This window comes from Astyanax mexicanus, chromosome 19 (assembly GCF_023375975.1).
Source record: "Astyanax mexicanus isolate ESR-SI-001 chromosome 19, AstMex3_surface, whole genome shotgun sequence".
NCBI classification, from domain to species: Eukaryota; Metazoa; Chordata; class Actinopteri; order Characiformes; family Acestrorhamphidae; genus Astyanax; species Astyanax mexicanus.
Window position 1 is genome coordinate 17,031,378 of NC_064426.1, and position 18,789 is coordinate 17,050,166.

Consider the following 18,789-nt stretch of genomic DNA (forward strand, 5'->3'; position numbering starts at 1 on the left):
GCCCTACAGTAAAACGGTATACCGTACATCACCATACTGACAAAAACCAACATAAAATCATTCATGCCACAGTTATAAGCATGAATACAGGCAGCTACTATGTTCTTAAGGGCATATATATATATACATATATATACATCGTCGAGGTATTTGACTAAAGCACAGTGGATCTGTTTTTTTTATGGATATCTAAATTTTTCTACATGATGTACAATAAATGTATAGAATAGACATGATCACTTTCGTCCTGCTCTGCTTGCAGTGTCAGTGTTTGATCAAGAAGGGACATTTTTTCTTCTGTACATTTTCTCAAATAAAGCTCTGAAACAAAGCTTGTTTCTGTGTTCAATGGCCATTTCTATGCGAGTTCTGGTCACAGATCTGATCATATGAGTGAAATTATGGGGGAATTCTTAATTGAGGACATGCTTGGCTGCAGATTTTCTGCTTTAAACCCAAAGATCTGAAAGAGATGGCTTTTTTTCAACCTTTGACTTTATTGGGGCTTTAACAGCATAATCAGGGTGTTAATAATTAATTAGTCTGCATTATCTGGGCTCCGTATATATAGCCAGAGCTGTGCTTTAGACTGAGCTCAGGAAAGACCAAGAAAGACTGTTCCTTTAACCAGCCTTTTTTATTTTATTATGGTTAATCTTGATGAGTAGATATGTGAAAAGTTCCCTTTTTTACTCTTAAAGCCATATTTTGGAACATTCTGGAACATTTACAGATCAGCAGGCACAGCTAAAGAGACTGGACCCTCTCTCTGTACTGGTTGACCCTCAGGTCTGTGGAGGATGTGGCTGCTGTTAGTCTGTGTGTTGTGTTGTGTGCTGCTTCTGGGATCCGCTTTATTCATCAGAAGAAAGCTATGGAGTGACAGTGTGTTCTCTGAGGAGTGTTTAAGGCCTCCAGCTCCACTTGTGATGGACCAAAAGCAGAGAGATGAGGTTCTGAAGCAAGGTAAGACACTTTTGCTGCTTTTCATAGTCCACTTCAATTGGAATAACACTGTGTTAGCAGTGTTAGCACGTTTGTTTCTCAGTGCTAGGGTCTCGGGTTCAAGTCCCTACCTGTGTGAGTTTTCTCTGGGGACTCCAGTTCCATCTGACAGTCCAAGAACAGGGTGATCAGGTTAACCCTACGGACGGATCATCCGTTGAAAATCACACTTTGTGTTCTCAGCTTAATTACTTAGGAATCCCTTTACATATAAACAAAATCCTTATATGTTTAGAAAGGGCGGAACTTACTCTTTCTAAAAAATAGTGATCCCAGTGTGGTAAAGCATCTACAAGAAACCCATTGAGAAAAACACCTAAAAAAAGTGAGATTTCCTTCCCCAACCAATATTATTTACCTTTAGTGCTTATTTATATACACATACAACATACATTTATATACAAACATATTTATATGATGTTTCAAACCAAATAATATCAGTAAATGACTCAAAAGTTTCCACAGTGAAACTACCTGCACTCAAACTAAAGCTAGGTATGCTGTGCACTACTTTATATAGTTTTTATTTTACTTACACATTTTTATTTATTTAGACTAAAAAGTTTACATTTCTGTAGCTTTCTTTGTGTGTTCTGATCAAAATACTGAAAGGCATAGGCTGCTCTGAGTGTCAGGTTTTTGGTATCTACATGTATCCTAGAGGTGTGATTTTCAAGAAAAATAACTCCGCCTGATGCTGTTTCTCCATGTATTATGTCAAAGTAATAATTAATAAACAATGTAATGAACTATCATCCATATTCTCATGCTTTCAACTCATAAACACTCTAGTCTAAGCATTTGTAAAAAGATATGTTTGTGTGAATATATTTAAAGTCTATACATTCAAAAATATGTAAAAAAAAATAATAATAATAATAAAAGCTTTTGACCAAAACATGGCCAGTTCCAGAAAACGAGTCTAAAAGCGAAGAGGGTGCGCAGTTTTAGACCAGAAAAAAATCGGGCCAAAGTGTCTTAAAGCAGAGAGAGTGCGCAGTTTTAGTGCAGAAAAACAGGCCAAAGAGCCTAAAAGTGGAAGGAGTGCACAGTTTTAGCACAGGAAAACGGGCCAAAGAGTCTAAAAGCGGAGAGAGTGCGCTGTTGTAGCGCAGAAAAACGGGCCAAAGAGTCTAAAAGCGGAGAGAGTGCGCAGTTGTAGCACAGAAAAACAGGCCAAAGAGTCTAAAAGTGGCGAGAGTGTTCAGTTGTAGCACAGAAAAAGGGCATACAAATCTAAAAGTTGCCGTAATTAAGGAGTTTAATATTAAGAGACATCATGACATGAAACATCAATTTGAAAAATCTTAGTTTACACAACACTGTCAAAAATAAAGATAGTAAGTCAAGTAAAATGGTGTGTAAATGAAAGTAATCAGGAAAATGTATTATTTAAAGTGGAATATTTCATTATTTGTTTTATTACAGAGTTGTTGGTCCGTGACTTCAAATATATTTCTCCTTCTGGCCTTTCAACAAAAAAAGTTTGGACACCCCTGCTCTAACTGTGCAGAAATTGGTTACCCTCAGAGAACAGTCAGTTCTTGATGTGTTTAAGCAGGAAAATTCTACTTAAACTGAGCCACAACATTTCCAAAGCATCAAACTTAGTGATGCTTAGTGATGCTCTTACAGCACCTAACAGACTCTGTTGCATTAGTCTTGGTACCATAAAGCTTATTGGTTGGTAGTTTTGCCTCTTAATGCTGGGGTCTTGGGTTCAAGTCCCTACCAGGGTTCATCTTCCATGTTTCTCTTGCTTTGTTTTCTCATCAGTGTATAAATTTATGGTGCTCAAGGTAGCCTGAACAAAATATAAATATACATTATTGTGCAAATGCTTTAGGCACTTGTGGGAATTTCAGTAAAGAAAAAGCTGCTTATTTGGGTAGTAAGTGTTTATTAGCTCAGTGAAACACATTGCAGCATTATAATAAATACAAACAGCAATTTTACAAAAAGCAGAGCTTTAACATCTCCTAATCTTTCCTTATTTGAGTTTAATAGAGTTATTTCTCATCATGTCAACACCTGGTTTGGTAAATTGGTAAATATGGTAAATCAGATAAGCTGCTGATGGAACTGAACATGTACACCAGGAGAAATCTGGAACTACACTTTGTTCTTCAGCTCGGCTCACCACTATATTTGGTGCTTTTTTCAGGTAAATACACTCATATTGCTGAGATAAATTGATTAGTGTAATTTGCTTTGGTGCCTAAAACTTTTGCACAGTTCTGTATATCAGCATTTATGAAGGCAACAGTCAGTTTTTGAAGTTGATGTGTGGAAGCAGGAAAGGTTGGGCAACCATAAAAATCTGAGACACTTTTACAAGGACCAAACTGTGATGTTCTAGATGACAGGATGGTCTGAATTTCTCCAATCAAATCAAATCTAAATAGATTTTTTTTAACATTACATAAGTACAACTGAGTGAGAAACTCGGGTGCATGATCCCTGTCAGTATGCAGAAAACACAATATATACAACAAAATGTAAAATAAAAACTGATAATATACACTAAACGTACGCTCTACATATTTACAGTGGCATGCAAAAGTATTCCCAGCTCTAGATCTTTTTCACATTTTGTCACCTTTGAATCACAAACTTTAAATTATTTTATTGAGATTTTAAGTGATAGACCAACACAAAGTAACACATAATTGTAAAGTGAAACAAAAATAATGCATAGTTTTCAAAATTTTATTCAAATAAAAATCTGAAAACGTTGTTGTTCAAAGATATTCATCCCCCCTATATCAATACTTAGTAGAGTCACCTTTCACTGCAATTATAGCTGCAATCTTTTGGGGTATTTTTATTTCTTGCAAAAGAAGCTCAATGGAATTTATGGAATCACTGTAGCTCTGGCAGTATGTTTAAGGTCATTGTTTTTGCTAAAAGATAAATTATAGTTTTATATAGGATTTCTGCAGCTCCTCCAGAGTGACCATGGGTCTTTTGGCTGCTTTTCTGATCAGTGCTCTCCTTGCTCGATCTGTCAGTTTGGAAGGACCATGGCCATGACAGTTGTAGAGTACTTTTTCCTTCTTTGGATGATGGATTAAACAGTGATCCTTTGGATGCTCAAAGCTTGGGATATGTTTTTATAACCCAACTTAAACTTCCTCTCAACTTTATTTCTGACCTGTCTGGGTTCCTTGAGTTCCTTGGTCTTTATGATGCTGTTTGTTCACTAGTGTTCTCTAACAAACCACTGTCTTCGTAAAACAGGTGTATTTATACTAAATTGACTAAATTGCACACAGCTGAACACATTGATTGCACTGGATTTTATTTAGGGTGGTTCAGAGTAAAGGGGTCTGAATTCTTTCTGCAGCAGGACAATGATCCACACCAGCAATTTCACCTCCAAATGACTGAAGGAAAAACAAAGTGGTCTGGTTAAAGTCCTGACCTGAATCCAATTGAGATGCTGTAGCATGAGCTAAAAAAATCGGTTCATCCTCAAAAACCTTTCAATGTGTAATTCTGCAAAGATTAGTGGGCCAAAATTCCTCCACAGCTCTGTAAAAAACTCACTGAAAGTTACCGGAAATGCTTGATTGCAGTTGTTGCTAAGGGCAGCCCAAGGTTTAGGGAGCAAACACCTTAATAATAAAAAAAATATTTTAAAAACTGCATTTTGTGTTGACTGGTGTTGTCTTTGACTAATATTTAAATCTGGTTGATGATCTGAAACACTTGTGAAAAACATGCAAAAAAATAAGAAATCAAAAATCACTTTTTCACACCACTGTATTTAACAAAATTAAATCAAATAAGGCTTTAAGTGAAATAATAATTTAATTATGACACTGATGAGGTCTAAAAAAAAATCAAATATGTATCAAATATGATACAATTAGCTTTAAAGGGAAGAAGTCATGGTAAGAAGATAATATAGATGTGATATCATTTATTTGTGCAAAAAATATGTATACAAAGTACTCTATTTACTGTAAGCCTCTGGTCCAATCATTTTTCTGTTTCAGGTTTCCGTAGAGACCGTGTTCCTGCAGATCTGGATGCTGTGGTGGTGGGCAGTGGTATCGGGGGTCTGACAGTAGCTGCAGTTTTGGCTAAAGCTGGGAAGAAGGTGCTGGTGCTGGAGCAGCATGACCAGGCTGGAGGATGCTGCCACACCTTCCAAAAGCAAGGCTTTGAGTTTGACGTAGGTAAGAGTTTGGTTTGAAAGATGGGAATAGTGTAGTGGGTAACAACACTGTTACTACACTGGACTACAGGGGTTTAATTCACTGGTTGCAAACACATAATTATTAAACAAGATTCTTAACTGTACACTCTTCCAGCTGTGTAACCTTAACTGTGGTTTTATGAAGCAGATGTATAGTTCTATAAAATATTTCAAAGTTCTGGCACACTGACAGTATGGCTACTAGGTTGGTGCTATTTTCTCAGTTTGGATGAAACTTTTGGTTCAAACACAATATAGGCACAATACAGGACAGCCAATCAGAACCAAGGTCCAACATTTAAACACTGATTTGCTATAGTAATGTAAAAGTATTTATTAATACCTTATTTTTTGCACTGTAAGGTTCACTGGAATTTAAGTCACACTGTAACACGTTGGAGGCAGGATGTAATTGCAAGTCAATTTTATTTTTTTGACATAACAAAAAACAAACCAAAAAATGAGACAAAGAACATAAACACTAAGACTTAAACAAAGACTATAAAACAAAAGATAAACTAGGTCTTTAGAAACAAAGAATAAAACAATATAAAGAAAACAAACCAGAACTTTGTAGAGCAAAACAGCAAACACACGGGACAGGGTCAAACAAAAAGCACGACAGAGAACAAAGGAGCACATGGGGTATTTATACACAGGCATACACAAGGGACACCTGTGGAATTAACAAGGGGGCGGGGATACAAATGAGACAGGAGGGATTATAGATGACAGGGAGGGGCTAAGGTGGAGACAGGCCAATAACACAGGCCATGTGCTCAAACGGCACATGGCGGGAAGAAATCTAAACAGACTGAAAGACAGGTCAGAAACAGAAGGAACAAAAAAAGAAACACACTAGACATACAAAGGCTAAAAGTGTGACACACACTATCAAAGACACTATCAATTTTCTGGTCTATTTTCATACATAAGGCGCACCGGATTATAAGGCGCATTATGCAACACTAGTTAGGAACAGGGATGTCGCCATGTTTTTCTTCTTATTCAGCAGGTCTCGCCTCTGGGTGGCAAGACCTGTAATGCTAAGTTAAGTAACAAAACTGTAATTCTTAAAAAACAAAAACAACACAACAAACGAGTGCTAGATGTTAATCCACACAGATATCTCTCCTAATGCTGCCCGACAGAGCTACACTGAGTAACACTGAGCGTGGTTCCGGTAAGCCAGGGCGATATTAGCAAGCGGTAGCTTGTTTTAACATAGTAAACGCACAGGCTACAGGCCGATAATACTCACCTCTAAATGGCAAAAGAGCTAGCGCTGAGCATGGTTAGTGGCTAATGCTAATACTACTCCAGTCTCTGGTCTCAGTGCTGGAAAACTAAACTGAAAATCCTGTATAACGCTGGAATTCAGTGGAGTGGCTTTACTGCTCCTTACAACCTGATAGGTATCATTTATACATAAGGTGTGTCGGATTATACAACTCTCTGATGATTTTTGGGAAAATGAAAAGATTTTAAGTGTGCCTTATAGTGTGAAAAATACAGTAATTAATAATTTTAAAGTATATTTAAATAAATGTTTGGCAGCATTAATAAAAATGGTAACACTTTACAGTAAAGGTAAATGAATCAATAGCATTTATGACTAATTATTTATTGACACCAGTTAAGACATTTTTAATCATTTTAAACTAATGTATCAATTATTAAAATGTATTGTTTGACTTGACTAGATTTATAGTGTGTCTGCTCACTGGACTTCAGGTATCCACTACTTGGGTCAGCTTCATGAGAACAGTCTGCTGCGGGTGGTCCTGGAGCAGATCACTGAGGGTCAGCTGCAGTTCGCCCCGCTGGAGCAACACTTTGACACCGTTCTGTTGGGTCGTGGTTCGGAACGTAAGACATTCCATATTCACTCTGGAAAACAGGAGATGAGAGACAACCTGAAGAGACAGTTCCCTGATGATGCACACGCTGTGGACCAGCTGATGAGCCTGATGAAGGTACAGCAATGCGGGTGTGGAATTAGTGTGAAATTATTGTAAGGGTTTGTGTATTGAGAGGTCTGTTTTCTTTTGTATGAGATACATTTGAGCATGGAAGCATTACATTTCGCGAGCCTGGTTAGTGACTGTCAGCCGGCTGGACGGAGTGTGAGGTGCCTCCCAGTAGAGGTTGGATGCAGAGATTTCGCAGCACGTTCTCTGGCCTGGTCTTAAGCAGATTAGGCATCATGGGAGAGCAAAAGAGGGGAGCCATCCGCAAGACCACCGACACGGCAGAGAGGGCCTCAATATGGCTGTGGCTCAAGAGAGGAGAACCATGGAGAAGTGGGAGCTAGCTAGCCTTATGGACACAAGCTGAGGTTTGATCAACCTAGCTGGGTCACATGGGGGAGGGTGTATGATGATGAAAGACCCGAAACGCCCTATGAATCCAGGAACATCACTAATGATGTGTCCATATGCATCAATAGATCTTGCTGCAAGACCCAGTGTCTAATCATGTACCTTATATGTTTGTGCCCACAGGAATCTTCTAAACACACTCCTCTGCTGGCGAGTCTGAAGATGATGCCCCTCTGGCTGGTGAGGGCTCTGATAAAGCTGAAGCTGCTGGGTCTTATCTCACGCATATTCAGCCTCGCCTCCACCAGCCACTCTGACATGATGTCCAAACTGACCCGGAATAAAGACCTGATGGCCCTCTCTTCCTACTTATTCTATGGTTAGCTAAGCCCTATCTTTATTTAACATAAATTCTTTATCAGTCTTTTAGTAGGAACACGTTTGAGATAACGTCTATATGTGTATTACTCAGGAGTGCCCCCTAAAGACTCCAGCTTTCTCATTAATGCTCTTCTTCTGCATCACTATAAACGAGGGGCATATTACCCTCGAGGAGGGGCCAGTGAGTTCGCCTTCCACATCATACCGGTCATCCGGAAGGCAGGGGGCGCTGTTCTGGTACGAGCTCCGGTTCAGCGTGTCCTGGTTAATGCAGAGGGCAGTGCTTATGGTAAGTAATAATCCTTATTAATTATTTGAAGTACTATCTGGACAGGATTAGTTTGTGATAATAATCTCTTTTATGGGGGTCCTCTGTGATTTTCTTCCCATCCGGAACGACCATGTATGTGTTTTTCTTAGATGTCCTCTGAGAAAATTACAGGCTAAATTATCTATCCGTTATTAATTATCTGTTTTTCGCGGTCCTCCAAAAATTGTATTCACATCCAGATGCACATCACTGAGTTTCATCATCTCACATTTAATAAAATAGCTATTTGTCTACTGCTCTGCACCGTAATTACACTTTGGGCGCACGTTTCCACGGAGATTCACTTAAAAACACAACAGTGAGTGGAAATGGAGGAGCTACTGAACGCGATGTCACGTGACTGAGAAAGCCTAAAAACTTACTGGTCCTCCTGTTTTTTCAGTTTCAGTCCGGATGCAAGAGTTTTATCACTGAGTAGAAGTGGGAAATATTTTTCACAAACGTTCCCCCTGAGAAACTTATCCCGTCCAGATAGTGCTTAAGACTGAAAACATACCTAAGCTATCTGTCTAAATATTTGTGGATACCCCTTATAATGAATGCATTCATCTACTTTTCATCTAAGTAGACATATTATGATATTATGTAAACACTGTTTGTGTGCTTTTGTATTTCCACTTGGGTCTTGACTGCCACTGTAAACACTCCAAACATAAAAAAAAAACAATCCAATTATTAATTTTCTGTGAATCACTTGAAAGATTCACAGACAGAAATCATGAGCTGTTTGGATGGCTCCCTTATTCTGATTTCAAAGTAAGGAAATGTGCAAAGAATCTCTCTGATACAACTCATCACCCATCAACCCCCACCAGACCACCCTACCCCACCCCACTAGATCAATAAATGAAAAGTATTTTTGGTCAAGAACCTTAGACAGTACACAGCAAAATTAGCCAACAGACTTCTTCTGATGGTGGAATCTGTACCTACTGTCTATCTCAAGTCAGTAGATAAGGGAGCCCAGCTACTCTGAGCTGTAAACATCGCCGGCTGCTCTTCTGCATGCACCACTTGGATGAGCCACCATTTAGGACAAGCTAAAACTAACTTGTGGTTAACCCATTTCAACCCATCGGTCACAATTGTGACCAAAAAAAGTTTTTTAATTATAAGCCTCTAAAAATGTTACTGGTTAATTTCCCAATACTCTATAAGGAAATATTGAAATATTACAATGTTTCAATTAAATGTGGCCAGTATCAAATGTTTTGAGTAAATTGTCACATGACCAGAGCTGTTTACTTCCTGGTTGCATCTTGAGAAGAGGATGGCTGCCTCAAAGCTCCCAAATAAAAGGCTGGTAAAGTATGTTAAAATAAACATAGAAACAAATATTTTTGTACACATGCTCTCGAAGTTGTTTAGTTATGATATATGCATTCGTAATTAGTCAAATGTCTTTGGTGTGTTTGCAGAATGAGTAAACATGTAAACAGTCACAATTGTGACCGGTGGGATAGAATGTTGTATCTAGATGCACACATACTAAATATACAAACAAATTTCTTGTTGCATCTTACCTATATATATTTTTATTTTAGGATGACTAATTTTAGGCATGCAACGTTGCTATCATACCTCAAAATGAGAAAGATGCTATTATAAGTGATTGTGATAGTGATGGGTCAGATATGGATTACCATATCTGGTAACTTTATTTTCTAAGTTACTGTAATACAATGTCTGACTGATTGTTGAACAGAATCAAGCACTTCGCTCAGGTGCCTACCTCGTTACTGTATACCTGCCTATAATCATTTTTTTGTTAAATTAGGGAATAACGGTGTTCAGTAAGGAGTAATCGGTTACTAATTACTGTTATCGTTTTCAACACCCCGTTACTGCACGTTACTTTAGACGCTCAATTAACTTTTTTTTTTAACTTTGCGCATACAGACAAAGATGCAAGTGTGTGTGTGTGTGTGCGTTGTGTGTGTGAGTTACAAGGGAGGGGAGGATGAGATAACCGCCTAAGCAATGATTGTTGTCTTTGCTGTTGTGCACTCTGTTTATCTGGCTTATGAAACACACTCTGAGAAGGTGGGGGCTGGGAGGTGGGGGGGGGGGGGTGGGGGTTATGGAGGCAAGTAACAAAAGTAACCCAGTAGTTACTTTTACTGGCAACTAGTTACTTTTATAGTGGAGTAACTCAGTTAGTAAATCAGTTTCCTTTTCGGAGAAGTAACTACTAACTATAACTAATTACTTTTTCAAAGTAACGTGCCCAACACTGGTTACTAATAGTATACACAACAGTTTACATCGTTCCTGAAGTTTTGAATGAAGTATTTGACTGTAATTTACATTTAGTTGTAAATATTGCACTAAAATATTATACCAACATTAAAAGATTTGCAGTAAAGTACAATTTAAAATGTTACAAATAAATGTTTCAATACATGTTACACTAAAGTGATGCTGTTGCAATTTGTATTTGAAATAATTAAACAAGGTTAACATATTTTGAACATATTTTGCCACGGGTCTTAGTGTTCCTATGGTGTGGAAAGTCCCAAGTTCCTGATCAAGTATTCTGTTTCAGTTGATTGCTGTCAGAAGGCCCTTATTTCAACAAAAAAACTATTTGAGCAACCTTTCATTGAGAATACGCATATCATCCCACCGGTCACAATTGTGACCGGTAATAAAACACACTTTTTCATCTACTTTTCTCATTTTTTTGGAGGAAATAATTCTTGATTATTTCAAAGGGTTACTAATAACACATGATTTGCATATTTGCATGTCTGGGAAAAATTTGGGCATAAATGGGTTAATGCTCTGTAAACATGGGGTGTGACCAGCAACAGCTTCTTTGCATAAAAGTGACAGAGCTACTAAGCCGCTCATTCTAAAAGGTACTGAAACAGGCAAAAATAGAGCTGGTGAAATCGCTTTATGTGATTTTGTGCACAAAAATTGAGAATGAACATGTTTTGTATAGTTCATAGTCCTTTTCTAACTTGTGTAAAAAGAGGTAATATATGCTATCATTAAATGGCACCAATTGATGACACTGATGCAGCAATACTTCAAAATGAGGAGTAGATCTGGGCTGCTATACATCCTGTACATTCGTAATATGCCTAAACTGGCATTCCAGCTGGCCTCTAAACAGGACAGGCAAAGGAAGTGTTGCAATCTGGTAAAGACATTCCTGGGAACCCCTTTCTGTGTGTGGGCGAGCATTATCCTGCTGAAAAATGGCTTTTGGAAGCCCTGCCATAGGAGGCAACACATGGCCTCAGGTTATCCCTCATATAGGGCCGGGTGATATGGAAACAAATCTGATCATGATATAGTTTTACATATCAGTTGATATCAATATGTATCACAATACATAAATCAAATCACTGTCACACTTAAAGGTTTTTTTTTTACTAAGTGAGAGAATAAGGAAGATAACAAAAAAAACATTTTATTTAGTCAGAAGTTAGCAGATATACATCAGAACCTAATATGACTGTATAAATAAATAAATAAATAAATATATAACAGTCAAATCCTGTATATTCAAAGTTTGAATGTTACAGAATAACAAAGAACACAATGTAAACAATTCTTTTTAATACAAAATCTTTAAGCAGCTTTTCCATGTAAACATAAGAGAACATAAAATTCACTCAGTAGTGCTCAGATTATGTTACAGTAGTAGTGCAGTCAAGGTTTCTTGTGTTCAACACCACTGCAAATTAGAGTGATTGTGGATGGCTGTCCAATTTAACATCCAGAAAAAGTTTTGGTAAAATTACCTTCCCTGGACAGTAGAGACAGTTACTCTAACAAAAGCAGATAAAAAGATAAAAAGATAAACTCAAAAAACCTATAAATAAGCAGGTGTCCCAATACTTTTGTCCATGCAACATATTCATACAGTAAATTATATAGACATTTATGTTTGCAATCTTTTTGACATGGTGATCTCTGACCCCTGACAGGTGTGACTGTGAGGAAGGGTCAGGAGGAACTGGAGGTGCTGGCTCCTGTGGTGATCTCAGACGCAGGAATCTTTAACACTTTTCAGAAGTTTTTACCCAAAGAAATACAAACTAAATCAGGTAGGTGTTTTGATTTATTTTTGTTATTAAGTCAAATTTCACTAATTAAGATTAACTGAGCATGTAATTCCTGGTTGTATGTTATGGCTAATAATATTGATTGCTTGTGGTTCTGACACACTGTAATATTTATAAAAAATATTCATAAACAGAGATCCAGTCGTGGCTGGGTTTGGTCCGGCATGGAATGGGCTCCTTCCTGGTGTTTGTGGGTCTGGATGGAAGTAAAGAAGAGCTTGGCATCGTTTCCACCAACTTCTGGATGTACAAGAACAACGACATGGACCAGCTGTGAGGGCATGCTTATTATATATCTATTATAGATATTCATATAATGTGCTACATCTGTGAGGTCAAATAGGCATAAAATATAAATTATTCATTTGTATAATATATTATTTTGAAATATATTATATTTTACTTTGAGGTCCACTTAAAACATTTGGGTATTCAAATTTTTCACAGTTTAATCCTATGTACAGTTCATTTAAAACACAAATCATATTCTGGTTATTAAACTTTTATTGTAAGTAATCATTTTAAGCAATACATTTTACAGAATTAAAAATCTTAAATTCCACCTTCAGTTTGGCAGCGGGACCAGCAGTTCCAAAACAAGCTTAGCGACAAGTTCTATCTACATCACTCACATTTAGCAAGTTTTCTGCTCCACCTTAAATGCGGCAGAAGTTACATTCAGAATAAAAAAAAAATCCAAAGGTTTTTTTTTCTGGCTCTGACATTGTTTTGGGTTAATTTTTCATGTTAACAGTAATATTTTTAATATTAGTAGGTTGTGAAATTCATTATACAATTACAACATTAGTACAAAGAAGTTGTTTTTCTTTTTCTCTGATTAATAATAAATTAATAAAAAAAAGAATGGATCAATTATCAATATAATTGTTAGTTGCAGCCCTAAAAAGACCTTAATGCTTGTATGGCCTTGCTGTTAGAACCATGTATGGTTGAGTAAAGATCTTTATAAAAGCCTTTTAGTACATACAGCTCTGGAAAAAACACTTAAAAATAATGAGTGTATTTGATTTTACCAAACTGAAAGATCATCAAACCATCAAACCAAGATGAACTGCTTGAATTTTTGCACCAGGAGTGACATAAAGTTATCCAAAAGCAGTGTGTCAGACTGGTGGAGGAGAACAAGCCAAGATGCATGAAAACTGTGATAAAAGCCAGGGTTATTTCACCAAATATTGATTTCTGAATTCTTAAAACTTTATGAATATGAATTTGTTTTCTTTGCATTATTTGGGGTCTAAATGCTCTCCATCTCTTTTTTATTTTAGCCATTTCTCATTTTATGCAAATAAATGCTCTAAATGGCAATATTTTAATTTGGAATTTGGGAGAAATGTTGTCCGTAGTTTATAGAATAAAAAAACAATGTTTATTTTACTCAAACATAAACCTATAAATAGCAATTTATTTTTTTTAAAGCTTATTTTCTTTATTTTTCACTATAAGAATACATATCATAAAGTGGGTGGAGTTTCTGAATATATCTGAATGAGTATATTTTGGTTGTTCAGGATGGAGCAATACAGTTCTCTGAGTCGAGAGGAAGTGGTCGGCAACATCCCCATGATGTTCATCACATTCCCCTCAGCTAAAGACCCAACTTCCAGCATCCGTCACCCAGGTATCCTCTCCACACAGCATCACAGTACTACTTTACATCATATCTCTACATTATATCTCTAATTCAGATTCACACTAATCACATTTCCAGTGTTAGAGCGCCCCCTACTGCACCACACAACATTCCACACAGTAATTCAGAATTCATCCATATCCAGGGAAGTCCTGTATGACCCTGCTGACCATGGCCAGGTTTGAGTGGTTTGAGGAGTGGAAGGACTCACAGACCAGCAGGAGAGGACCTGACTATGAGGATCTGAAGATGAGCATGGCCAAAGAGCTGCTGGACTGGGCTTTAGAAATCTTCCCCCAGCTCCACGACAAAGTAAGATCTGTTCACCTTAATATGTAGGTGAATCAAAAGAAAAATAAACAAGACAAAAAATATATTTACAGTATTACACTGTCAAATATAATTTAATGGACGTAGTTTTTTGTAATAGTGTTAAAAATATAAATGTTTCTCTAATAATGGTAATATTTAATATTTTTCCATACCTAAAAAAATGTCATAGTTTTTTTTAACTGTTTTTTAAACTAAACTATTAAACTGTTAATATACATTGAATTGTTTTAATGTCATTTCATTACTTCAGTAATATCTAATACTGATATCATACATTATTATGCTATTAATAAACACATAAAATGTTCATTACTGTAAATAAAAAAAGACTGTATAATATTGTTATTAATCATATTGTACTTTCTGATACTGTTTATTAAACTTTAATACTCACTCTAATCTTAATCTAATACTGTTAATAAATATATACAGTTGTGCCTAAAATTTCTGCTTAAACATATTATACTTGGTCATTTATTTATTGAGGAAAATTACCCAATATTTTAATATTAGTATGAAGGTGCAATTAGAGTCAGGGGAAGAACAGGGATTTATCAAAGTCTGCTCTTGTTTATTAAAGTGTATCATGTTACAAACAAAGAAGATTTCTGAGAAAGTTGATTATCTTTAATAACTTGGACTCAACCAATCCACAATAAAACAGATTGTGTACAAATTAAGGAAATTCAAGAGAAGTTCGTGTAGCAGTCGGCGAGGTCAGAAAGGACCCCAGGGCGACTTCTAAGCAACCGAAGGCCTCTCACATTGGCTAATGTTAATATTCATACATCCAACATCAAGAGAACATTACTCAACAGTGGTGTGCATGGCAGCGTTGCAAGCAGAAAGCCACTGCTCTCCAAAAAGAAAATTGCTGCTTATCTACAGTTGGCTAAAGATCATGTGGACAAACCCACCAACCTCTTAGAGGTGAAGGAAAGGAGCTGTAAGAAGGAACGGGCAAAAATTCCTCCAAGCCGGTGTGCAGGACTGTTCAACAGTTACCGGAAGAGTTTAGTTGCAGTTATTGCTGCAAGCAAAGGTTCACATACTTTTGCCCCTCACAAGTATGGTATATTGAAATATTTGATATATTTTCCTAAATAAATAATGACCAAGTATTATATTTTGGTCTTTAGGACGGTTTGATTAAATCTGATGATTTAAGGTCATATTTATGCAGAAATATAGAAAATTTCGAGCACCTCTGTAATACTGTCTAATACTGTAGAAAATCCAGATAACATGTCTTTACCATGTAATACTGTAACATCTTCTTTTCAACAATATTAATTAATAAACTAGTTTCATAGTGTTAATAATCTAATCCTTTAACAAGCATCTAATTCTGTCGAATTCACATTTAAACTGGAGCTGAAAACATTCCTGTTTGAGCAGGCTTTAATATCAGTTTAAAACTGATATAGATTAGATCTACAACTTTTCTATCTTTCTTAAATATTCTATCCTGTAACAGTATTTGTTTCTTATTTTTATGTTTCACTTTCTTACTTGTAGACATACTGTATTTGTGTTATTTTTATTATTAGTTGTAGTGGTGATGGTAGTGGTAGTAGTAGTTTCAGTAGTAGTGGTATTGTTTTTATATATCTTTGTATTTTTCCTTGTTTATATGAAGCACTTTGAATTGTCTTAAGGTTTAACTTAGCCTAGCTAACTCAGAAATCTTGATTTGTAAAACAGTCTTCTTATCACAGTAAATGTAGAGAGCTGCTCTCAGAATCATGTTTGTTTGTGTGAATGTTCAGGTAGTGTTTATGGACGCTGCGACTCCTCTCTCCAACATGCACTATCTTGGTTCACCGTGTGGAGAAATGTACGGAGCAGAGCACAACTTGGCTCGCTTCAGCCCGGAGGTTGTGGCCAAAATACGCCCTGAAACACCTGTAAAGGGACTTTACCTCACAGGTGGGTAGTTTTCCATCTTACTGTAAATATCTGAAGGTTGTTTACTCTGCTATTTTTTGAATTGATGCTACAAAGCTAATTTAGCTTGCTAGCAAGCTAGCAAGCAGCCAGTGTGTGAGTGTATACCATTAGCATGGTGCTAACTGCCTGTCTAAAAAACTTCGCACCCTTCTCAAATCATGTGGAGGACTTTAATTATTCATTATTAGACCTGATTATGTCTAGATTAAGTTTTTGATTAAATCGTATACGTGAAGTGAATTATGTTAGCTATTAAACCTGGCAAAAATATAAAATAATAACAGAGAAATACAGAGCAGAGCTAAACACAGTGACAGCATCTTGATGCCTGATGCCCTTATCCGTATCTTATCTGTTATTTAATCCAAGTCTAGTAGACAGTATTGTACAGCTAAATGTAGTTTAAGAGTTAAATGCGAGTGTGTGAGGATTTCCTTATAGTTAGTTTGATGCTTATTGGTAAGGTATAACCCTCTACCAGTGATGGTATATATACCATCACTGGTAGAGGGTTATACCTTACCAATAAGCAGTAACTTAGTTACTTTTAAAATCAAGTAATCCATAAAGTTACTAAGTTACTTTTTAAAGGAGCAATCAGTAATCGGATTACTTTTTCAAAGTAACTAAAGTAATCCGATTACTGATTGCTCCTTTAAAAAGTAACTTAGTTACTTTATGGATTACTTGATTTTAAAAGTAACTAAGTTACTTTACAAGTTACTTTATTAGTTACTTTCAGCAGCTGCAGACACCACCTCCCGCCGCCTTAACATAAAAATTATATCCAGTTTTGCCAATACTCCCTTTACTGGAAAATGCATTTTTAACAGCAACAATGTATCTCTAGACATTTAAAGTTTAACTATTTCCTGAAAAAATAAGTTTTTTAATTTAAAAAAAAGACCATTTCTCTTGAATTTACTTAACATAAATTATTTTTTTTTATAAAAATTAAAAAATGGTCTTTCTTGATTTCACTTAACATAAATACTTGTTTTTATAAAAAAGAAAAATAAAGAAAGTCTTTCTTGACCTGAAATATTTAACACTGTAAATCTTAACACTGAACCTGTTGTTCTCTGCAGGGCAGCAAAGAGTGGTTTAATAAAACAAAACCGTGTATATGGTCTAGGCCAGGGATCACATATATGCGGACTGCGGTCCGGGTCTGGACCCAGACGTTGTCCAGTGCGGACCCAAACCAGTAAACTACTGAAAAGTATTTAATTTTGACAGCGTTCATTTAAAGCGTCAGAACTTTTCATGACTTTACGGTATACGCGCTCTGCGGCACAAAATCTTCAAACGCTCTCCTCTGCCAATCAGATCTGTGCAGACCGCTGCCCTGGCTAGTGAATTGGGACGCGGCCGGGAAAAAACGCTTTTATAAAGAGATAGGGAGCCCGAGAACTGGCGGAAAAATTAGAACAGACGGAAACTAAAGACACGCCGAGCGCGAGAGAGAGACAGGGGAGGATTCTAAAGGTGACGGGAAAGGGAGTGGTGTGTGTGTCTGTGTGAGAGAGAGTGAGGTGGGGAGAGAGAGAGAGAGAGAGTAACGCACAGTGACTTGGATAAGTAACTTTAATCTGATTACTGGATTGGAAATAGTAACGCGTTAGATTACTCGTTACTGAAAAAAAGGGTCAGATTAGAGTAACGCGTTACTAAGTAACGCGTTACTGACATCACTGCCCTCTACTATGTGTTAGCTTTGTTAATGCATGTTAAAGGGCTCTAAATTTAAAATGTTGTGTTTTTATTGTGTATTAAAGGTCAGGATGTGTTCTGTAACGGGATGGCTGGAGCTCTACATGGCGGTCTGCTCTGCGCCTCGGCTCTCCTCAGCCCTAGAGTCTATGTGGACCTTCTGCAACTGAAGAAGAAACTGAAGCAGAAGAAGAACAGGAAACAGGCATGAACCTCGGACTGTAGAGACTGAATTTTCAGTCAAAAATAAAAGGAAAATATTAAATAAAGGATTTTATAACAAAAAAAATGTTGGAATTACTGTTTTTAATCAAATAATCAGATCATGTAAATAAATCTGCATATTATGCTCACCTTTACAGCTTCTAACAACAAACTAAGAAATGCAGACATTCATATCCAGAGCAAAGTTTTAAAAAATAATGTCCAGAATTAAGTTCTAATTTCAAAACACCAGAGAGAGTTATCTCCCCTACTCACCCCTCCACAGAGCCTAAGATCACTCGGGTTGCCAAGCTGAGGACACTGAACCTACTACATAAATTAGCACAAGACTAGTGTTATATTTGCTGTATTTTACACAGAGGACAAATAAATGAACAGCTAAATAGCTAGCATGCTGCTAGGAATGGGCATTGAGTAACATTTTGCGTTCCTCAGTTTGTAATAAATTGCTTAACATATAATAACATTTGCAGATAAATGAGTTAATATAGAGTCTAACTTTCAGTTTTTGACAAATATTTTTTGAATACTCCACACTACTGTAGTAATAATCAGAGAAAACACATCTGCTCCTCCATTGTGTCTGATTGCAG

At 36.7% G+C, this 18,789-nt stretch overlaps 1 protein-coding gene across 1 annotated transcript; it reads left to right on the plus strand.

Moving 5' to 3' along the window:
• The first annotated feature begins 600 nt into the window (after positions 1-600).
• Positions 601-18,254, plus strand: LOC103027967 (all-trans-retinol 13,14-reductase). Its single transcript, XM_015601611.3, has 11 exons — positions 601-966; positions 5,007-5,189; positions 6,944-7,185; positions 7,714-7,909; positions 8,003-8,200; positions 12,184-12,303; positions 12,456-12,594; positions 13,854-13,963; positions 14,121-14,287; positions 16,078-16,237; positions 18,037-18,254. The coding sequence occupies exons 1-11, from the start codon at positions 801-803 to the stop codon at positions 18,180-18,182; spliced, it is 1,827 nt and encodes a 608-aa protein (XP_015457097.2). The 5' UTR covers positions 601-800; the 3' UTR covers positions 18,183-18,254.
• Positions 18,255-18,789: the final 535 nt, after the last annotated feature.